Source organism: Cyprinodon tularosa, unplaced genomic scaffold, assembly GCF_016077235.1.
Source record: "Cyprinodon tularosa strain WSP-4 unplaced genomic scaffold, ASM1607723v1 ctg433, whole genome shotgun sequence".
Lineage (NCBI taxonomy): Eukaryota > Metazoa > Chordata > Actinopteri > Cyprinodontiformes > Cyprinodontidae > Cyprinodon > Cyprinodon tularosa.
This window is the reverse complement of record NW_024039156.1, coordinates 738158-747252: the sequence shown is the minus strand read 5'-3', so window position 1 is coordinate 747252 and position 9095 is coordinate 738158. Positions and strand designations below refer to the sequence as shown.

The 9095-nt window shown below is 39.0% G+C and overlaps 2 protein-coding genes across 2 annotated transcripts in view; one reads left to right on the top strand and one right to left on the bottom strand.

Moving 5' to 3' along the window:
• Positions 1 to 377: 377 nt before the first annotated feature.
• On the bottom strand, positions 378 to 5496 carry minpp1b (multiple inositol-polyphosphate phosphatase 1b). Its single transcript, XM_038299691.1, has 7 exons — positions 4921 to 5496; positions 3128 to 3319; positions 2846 to 3046; positions 2571 to 2668; positions 1879 to 2009; positions 1672 to 1805; positions 378 to 1100 (listed from the first exon to the last, which is right to left on the bottom strand). Exons 1-7 carry the CDS (start codon positions 5318 to 5320, stop codon positions 850 to 852), a joined length of 1407 nt encoding a protein of 468 aa, XP_038155619.1. The 5' UTR covers positions 5321 to 5496; the 3' UTR covers positions 378 to 849.
• Positions 5497 to 8807: 3311 nt separating this feature from the next.
• tecpr1a (tectonin beta-propeller repeat containing 1a) overlaps positions 8808 to 9095 on the top strand; it is a 38650-nt gene continuing 38362 nt past the window's right edge. The window contains exon 1 of the mRNA XM_038299713.1: positions 8808 to 8939. The gene's annotated coding sequence lies outside the window, so the exon portion shown is untranslated. The remainder of the gene's footprint in view (positions 8940 to 9095) is intronic.

Sequence of the window (9095 nt, the reverse complement as noted above, 5' to 3'; positions counted from 1 at the left end):
TTTAATGTTTGATGCTTAATGAACTGAGCTGAGAAACTTTCCACAAAAGCCTTGAATGATTGGAAACAGTGGATGGGTTGTCAGCAAAGTTCAAAGGTCAGAGTGCAGATCTGTGATGGAGAGATTAGACATGCAGTGGACTGGTTGGAAGTAAGGGGTCAAATGTTCATTTCCCAAATCTTTAATTTTGTTGCTTTACTTAAACATCTTATAATTTAGATGATTTGGTTTTATTTTCCTGTAAACCAATCAGAATTAACTTTCCTTTAGAAACCCTCACCTGTTCCTGGTTTTATAAGGATCAGTCGCCGTCGTCTCTTAAGTCTCAAATTTCCCATCTGTAGGTTCCGATGATCCAACAGGAATTAGCCTGGATATTTTAATCAGAAAATGTGTCTTTATTAAAGCTTTAATTCTGAAACATTTGGCAAACTAAAAGCTCTGAAACCTTATTTGGCTCAAACACAAATCATTTCACCCAAAAGTATACATCCAAACATGGAGCAGCCAGCGTATCAAAATAAAAGAATAGTTAAATAAAACCCATATTGGGGGAAAAATTAGCTTAAAGCTTTATAAAGAAACCCAGATTAAAAGTCCATTTAAATAAAACTCATTAAGGCCTCAGAAATATTAGGGGATGAAGAATGAAAATGGGACAGAACTGGGTTTGTTCATCATGTCCTGCTCATGGATTACAGTCCGGTTCATCCTTTAAGCTCCGCCCAAAGGAAAGAGTCTCCCTGCTCAGTTTTAAATGTCTCTGAAAGGACGCCGTCTGCGTGGCTGTGGGGCGTGTCAGCAGGCGGATTAAGGCCATAACCGAGCGGGAAGGTGGGGGTCCAGGGGTCAAAGCTCGGTATTGGGCCCCCGGCCCTCAGGTCTCCCCTCACACTCTCTTTGGAAGTCACAGCCATCCAGCAGGTGGCGGTATGCAGCACGAACGTCTCTGTAAAGCGGTGCATCCTCCTGCAGGTCTGGGAAGCGCAGCGGCGTCTCGTTGATGAGCAGCTGCAGCCGGGGGCCACGCTGACAGTCATAGAGAACCAAGAGCAGGTTGGCGGCATACGGAACGATGCGGCTGGTTCGGAAACTTCTCCCTGCAGACAGACAGAGTTACTGCTCGCAGCTCTTTCAGAATAAAAGTATAACAGACGTGCGTCTCCCAGTTTCCAAAAAGAAGATTGAGGGTTTTAGATTTAACATAAAATAAACTTTTTTAATTTTCTGAGATGTTATTTTTCAGGTAATTTCTTTTTTTCCACAAATTGTTTCTCCATCAAATGCAATATTGTCTTAAATAAATCCAAACATAATTGAAATTCTAACAATTTTCTCAAATATCTAAATTAAAATGTAAATGCTTTATTTTATTAAGAAATTAAAAAATTTTCAGAAAGAAAATAACTTTGTTTTCTCCTTTTCTTAGGTTCTTTGTTTGTTTTTCCCTATTTTTTTTTTTTTTCATTTTTCATGCAGATAAGCGTTCAAATAAACAAGTTAACATTGCAGCCAAAATATCAGCCATTTAATTCCAGAATACTTTTTGAGATGTTATTTTTTGATGAATAATTAACAAGAGATTCTGCCTGGATTTCCAGGATTTCGCTGTTGAATAAAAGGTTTTGCAATAATTTTTTTCCTCCTTCTGATTGGATAAAGGCTTCTTACCATGCTGTGATTGGTAGTTGCTGGCTGTAGGCGGAGTCTGGTCTTTGTACAGTCCAAGGAGAGAGAGGAGGGGGAGGAGGGTCTCAGCGTGTCCCACCAAGATGGATGCCGGTTCTGGAGCCGCATCAGTGGATCTGCAAGCGGGACTCGGTTAGTTCACGAGTTAACTGGTGATGAGTCAGGGCGCCATACAGTTACCTCACCCACCGACGAGGACGGCCAGCTTTGTCCAAGGTCCTGAAGATGTGATGGAAGAGCGGACAGCTGGACAGACTGCTGATGGTGTGACCGTGAGAGCGCTTCCAGAACTGCTTCAGATCAGATTTGTACTCCAACACCTGGATGACACAAAGCAGAGAAAAAATCTAATCATCAAAAAACATTGAATCCATTCTGGTCTTTGTTTACCACCATGCAACCAAACTTTGTCCCGATCCATGTTTGGAGGAAGCTGTACCTGCTTCCACAGACCTATGGTCAGCATCAAACCTTACAGAGTTTCCTCTGATCGGCTTTTTGCTCAGTATATCACTGCTGACTAGTCAGATGTTATTAGGATACTGGAAAAATGCTGGTGAAGATTCTCAGTCATCCAAAAAAGTGACACTGGACTTTGTTTCCAAGTTTAAAGACGTTTTGCTTCCCATCCAGGAAGCTTTTTCATTTCATTCTGACGTTTTGCATTTTCACTTTTTTGGAAAGAGATACTGGAAGCACAAACCCCGCCTCGTTCAGTCCAACATAAGTTGATTTCGCTTATTTAGGACCTTTTTAAACTAAGGAAAATTTCAATTTACAGAGTTTACCTAAAAATTCCTAAAAATCATTTATTTATTTATTTATTTATTTATTTATGTTCTTACTTTTATTATAATTTTTTTGAAAAGTTGCAGCTGTACCTTGGCATCACTCTCGTCAAACAGGAAGCACCACGGTGAATGGATGGATTTGATGGACAGTTCATAGGAACAAATGAAGAAAGCAGCTTCTACCAGGTCTACAGGAAGCAGAAAGGAACAATAAGTCATGAAGAACTTTTTTTAGAATGCTACTTTTTTTTCCAGAGTGAGAAGCTGGTTGGTAAAATATGAAAAAGAGGGAACCCTTAGAGCTTCTTTGACCTACATTAACATCTCTGAACTGCTGCTACCATCAGTTTGTGTCGTCTCCTCACCTGGTGTGAGGAGGTGCAGAGAAAGGCCCAGTTTCTCAGCCATTCTCCGCCGCACCGCCTCCATCTCCACGCCATGCTTGAACTTCTCCACCTCCGCCAGTGCAGTACGGTTGTTCTCCACGCCCTCCACATAAGCTCTGCAACGCTCAAAGAAGCGCATTAGCTCATCATCCACCTCATGGCTGTATCCTGGAGCCTCATCTTTGGAAACGGAGGAAAAGAGCGTCGGTTAAAGACATTCCCAAAATGAAGAAATGTCTGCAGCAGACATCTGACCGTTACCTTGGCGACCCCAGTGCTGCTGCAGACCGTCCTGGAATGCCTCCACGCTGCTCACACAGCGATGCTTAGAGCTGGTGACGAAGCTGATTCTCCTCTTCCTCATGTTTTCCTCCGACAGCAAAGATGGGAACAAAGTGGCGAGCCGCCGGGCGAGGAGCTGCAGGTCCTCCCTGCCCTTCCTCACCAGCCGACCTAAGGAAGAGAAAATATTCCTTCAATCTGGTTCAATCAAACAGGAAAAGTTTACTTTTATTAATGATTTAATGTGTCTAGAAAATTTTGATAATTGCAACTAGTTTTTCTTAAATTTTAAACTCCATATACAGGAAATGATTCATTACCATTTTTGATTCCGCAGCGATAAAAAAAATGACAAAATTAATAAATTTGTAACTTTGAAACACGTGCTTAATAATGTTAACAATAAATGACCCAGAAATATAAAATTAACAATAGCAAAAAAATATGCAAATAACATTTGTCTTTAGTATCAATAACAAATTAGTATTGTATCTGGATATATTCTTTGCACATCAGTATCGCTACTTTGGACAACACTAATATATCATTTATTTAGAACAGAAAATGTACTTGGACATTGCAATAAAATAAATACCTTCTGGAACAAGTTTTACCAGTCATCAAAGGAAGTTTAGGTCATTTTTTTAAAGAAAAAATATTTTTTAACAATTCTGATTGAACATTTAAGACACATATTAGTAGATCTATTTGATTCATTCAATTTTATTAATCATCTTAAAGGAATAGAAATTCTCCAGAATTAGATTCTATTTATTCTTTTTAACTTTTCAACTCATTGACTATTTCAGGTATTAATGTAACAAATGTTTTTGTTTTTTCCAGCAAAGAATTAATGGATCATTTCTTTCATTATCAGCAGATGAAATTCTGGATCATTAGAATCGTTTTGCTTCTTGAACAGCCATTTTTTTATTCTTTTGTTGTTGTTTTTTTTTTTTTTTTTGGAGCCAGTTGATTTTTCTGGAATAATCCAGACATGGACTCAACTGTATTTATCCCTTGGGATTACTCCTTCAGGGAAATTCTGGTTCCAGTAGCTAATATAGATATAAACATTTAAAGAAAGATGCCATCAAAAATAAAAATACAACAGACAATATAAAATAAGTGTATATAGTTCAAACATTGTAGATTTAAATAAGTTGTAAAACAAACAAAAAAATAATAAATTCAATTCAGTTTCTTTTTATAGCACCAATTCACAACAAGTCATGTCAAGGCACTTTACAGTTCACCAGATCATAACAGTCAAATTTATTCAAAGTTTTCTATCGAAGGAAAACCAGATGATTGCATCGACTCATTGACTCTTCAGCAATCCCTCACACTAAGCATGCCTGTAGTGACAGTGGAGAGGAAAAACTCCCTTTGAACAGGAAGAAACCTCCAGCAGAACCAGACAAATTTATTTGTTTATTTTTTTTTGTGAAACAAATTGGTATACTAAAATAGTTTATTTATTTATTTTTTAATTTTTTGCCATTTGTATCATAAAAATTGCACATTCTCTTGTTAAATCTAAGTTAAAGTAGTATTTTTGTAGAAAAAGTTTTTTTTTTTTCTGGAGCTAATTAAACCTTTTTCACATTAAAGGTTGTTTTTTTTCTTTTGATGTATAACTAAAGTTTTTTAGGGTGACCTGTTGTTTATTTTTCCTATAAAGTTTTTCTTTTCTTATATATATTTGTAACATATTTCTCTTCAGGAAGGTGATGTTAAAAGCAGCCTTACTCCAGAACCAGAGCCCTTACCATCCATGTCCTCAGTGAACCATTGCTCCCAGTGCTTCCGGAGCTCCTGCAGCCAGACCGTGGAGCTCTCCGAGGTTCTGGCTGCATCTTTCTGGACTATCTCGCTCAGTCTGTGGATCCTCCGGATGTTCTTGACGGTCGGGTACCGACTGCCATGCCTGATGACGGCGGTCAGGTGGACCGGGGTGCAAAGCTCACCTGGCGGAGGTCTCAGTATCGAGGTGTTGACAGTTAAAGGGTCTCGCAAAAGGTTCGGTTTCACTTCCTCATAGCGGGTCTTGGTTCCGAAATAAGCGGCAATATCTGGGACGTCTGGCACCGACCCAAATGAGCAGGAGATCCGGGCTGGAACGAGGCTGAGAGCCGCCAGGAATAATCCATGGGTTCCCAGCTGGAACATGTCTGCTGCAGAACTGAACCGAACCTCCGGTTCTGCCCTCTGATATGTCAACAGAACCTTCTAGGAGGTTTAATGGTTCATGTTTAGAAAAATCAATGGGAACAGACCGAACCGTACCAGGAAGTCAGGGATATATCTTAGCCTACAAACAAACTCAACTTCCGGTTGTCTTCGGGTTTGTGTTTGATGACAAAATAAGAGCCTCTTCTTCAAAATAAAAGCGCAGGCGCTCTGTTTCAGTGGCTGACCCTGGCAGCAGCTTTTTTCTTTTTCTTTTTTTTTTTTTTAAATAAACATTATTTACAAGTATAGAATATACAATTGCAAACAGTCATATGTTTGAGGTGCGGGATGACAAATCCACAGGATTTCAAGAAAAAAACAAAAAAAAAACAGAAAAGATGAATTTCTTCAATTAGGATTGTAAGTTTCACAGCTTTAGAGATGGTGCACATTTTTAAAGAGTCCAAAATACATCTTACATAAGCTCTAAAAACAGTGAGGTTGGGTCTGTTTTTAGGAAATTTGCAGGCATGTATGAAACTTCACCAACAGAATAGAAAAGTTTAAAAGATATTCTTTCCCGGACATACTGTTATTGGAAATACCAAAGAAAGCATGTTTGACATTTAAAGGAATAAGTATGTTTAATTTCCGACAAAAGAAAATATTGAAGTCACCAAAACATTTTACTGAAAGACTATTCCCAAAATAGGTGGGTTAATGTTTCTTGTTCGACATGAAAAGCCTGGCAGCAGCTTAGGGGAATGGTTTAGGATTTTTCTCTATATTCCAGTCACCAGGTAGCTCAATCTTTCAGTTTGTGCAAAATTGCCTGCAGATCAGACGGGAACTTAAAGGTATGGCGGTGGATGTTCACATATTTTTTAATAGAACCGCCCTCTCCAATTTAAAAAATATTGCACAATCACTATATATAGCGGGGACTAGTGGACTTTATAGTGAACTCAGTTAAAGGAATAGTACACCCAAAACATGATTAGCCTTCATTTTCTACTCACCCCCATGCTGAACAACACTCTGGAGTACTTTTTTGATATCTCAAATGCATCTGGAGATCTGGGAGGCTTCTTGCTGTCTGCTGACATTCAAATAATGGAGGTCTATGGCGCCAGAGGCAGAAAGGTCCATAAAAGTCCACAAAAACGTGTCAATATTCCTCCATACTGCTCGTCCAATGTATTCCAAGTGTCCTGAGTGGGTAGCTTCCAGAATTTACTCGAAACGAAGTCATTTAGAATGTTTTTAGAGCATAAACAGTAGTGTATAGGATTTCCTGAAAGCGCGTTCACGAGTCTACGGAAACCGCGGCAGACCAAACCAGATGAAAGTGCGCATTCAGCTCGGCAAAGAACTCATGCTCTTCCTCAACACTGAAGTCCTCAGACATTTTTCTTTCATTGTTTCTTTCTTTGCACAGGTAAACAGCACATTTCTTCTTCTACGCTTGCATTATTGGCAGAGCAGACGCTGAATACGCACTTTCATCTGGTTTGGTCTGCCGCAGTTTCCGTAGACTCGTGAACGCGCTTTTAGGAAATCCTATACACTACTGTTTATGCTCTAAAAACATTCTAAATGACTTTGTTTCGAGTAAATTCTGGACGCTACCCACTCAGGACACTTGAAATACATTGGACGAGCAGTATGGAGGAATATTGACACGTTTTTTGTGGACTTTTATGGACCTTTCTGCCTCGGGCGCCATAGACCTCCATTATTGGAATGTCAGCAGACAGCAAGAAGCCTCCCAGATCTCCAGATGCATTTGAGATATCAAAAAAGTACTCCAGAGTGTTGTTCAGCATGGGGGTGAGTAGAAAATGAAGGCTAATCATGTTTTGGGTGTACTATTCCTTTAGCTCACCTCTCGGACAGATGATCACGGCTTTTCGCTCCCATTTGCTCACGTAACTCATCCTCCACCGCACGGTTCATATATACAGAAGACTGAATCTGTTTCAGGATAGAAAATGTAAGCAGACTGATATAAAGCTTTCAGCACAGATACTTGAGCTCTCTGATTGACTGACAGCTTGGAATACAGACTGTGTTCCTACGTTTGTGGACAGACCATTTCCATTTCAGCTGCAGTGAATAAAATTCTGATGTCTGGCTCCTTTAAAAATTATAAAGCTCCACAATGCTTACATTTCTAGCCCCTCTTCATTATTTTAAATTCCACGTTTTTTTATGGTGTTTACTTTTATCAATTATATCAGGTATTTTCATAAAGCAATCTTCCAGCTGTGAAGTGATGGAATCCACTGCAGCTTAAAAAAAAAACTTCAATAAAACTTCACTAAAAAAAGGAATTTTTAAATTAGCATTTAATTATTTCATTCAGAATTTTGAATATATCTGATTATTTAATTGGACATTTTATTATTTAGTTGTGCATTTTATAATTTCTATATTCATCTAATATCTAAATCATGTAATAGATTTTAAAAAATGTATTTTTGAATTATGTTTCTTAATTTTTTTGGATGTCAAATTGATGTTTTATTAATGGGATTGTTTTTTATTGTGTGTTTTATAATTTTATGGTATATAAATGTTATTTCTTCTTCATGGTACATCTTTGTATTTCATTTGACATTTATATAATTTAAGATACATTTTGGGACTCCATATATATCAAGGATGATATCACAATGATTGTGAAAATCCGGACCCCACTTTGGGGACCTCTGCTCCAGCACTCTGATGGCAGGAAAATCTCTGATGCAGCAATTTGAAACAGACTCAGAGGGAGACTGGAGGCCCCATTGTCCTCCAGGAGGCCATGTGTTCATTTCCTGGGGCCCCCACTGGCTTTTGCCCAGGAGCACCAGAATAGACAAACAGAACGCTGGCAAAGACAGCAGGTTCATTCTGAGGTCAAATAACAGACAGGAAAAGGCGGTGCTCAGACTGCCTTTCGGTTTCAGAAGGATATTAAATAAAGTTTATACATGGCAGCAGCTGTCAGACTCTTTACTGGTGCAGTGGCACCTGGGTTCCTCTTGCTGGTGGCCTGGTACATATGAAAGCATGACATGATATCATTAAACACATTCACACTGCAAGAAATCCGCTCCAGGTTTTACTCAAACTGTTTAACCAAGAAGAAGGAAGGATTACAAATTCGACTCTGGGTCAGAATCTGAAAAGTTTAGGACTTATTTTTGGATTTAAATGGAAAGAAAACTTCTTTTTTCCATATTATACCAGTGGGTTCAAGCAAAAGACTTTCTTAAGGGGTTAAACTGATCAGCCAATCCGGAATCAGGATTTTCCAGAAAACGCTTAGCTATAATAATAATAATAAAAAAAAAAAAAAAAAAAAGATTTGACACCATACACAAAAAATAAGCCATGCATGTTGTGGTTATTGGTGAACAGTGAACCGGTTGAACGTGCGCGCCGCGCGCCCTCTGCTGCAGGTCTGCGATTCAAACAACCAATGAGATCAAAGGAATCACTTCCGGTTTTATACTGGCCAGAAACTGGGATGTCAGTATGAGCAGCCAGCAGCTGCCCGTTCATTTATGTCTCCAGATTAAAGAGCAGGAGCTGCTGCCTTCACCAGTGGACCTCTAAGAACACCCTCCAGGTCAGTGAGTTTAAATACTGTCACCTTTTCCAGACGAAGCGGATAAAAACAGAGAAAACAGGCACACTGTCTGCTGTGATCCCATGGAGCTGAATGATAAGCTGCAGTTTACAGCTGCCTGAAAATTATTCCTGTCTGTTTGTAAACAAGGCGGAT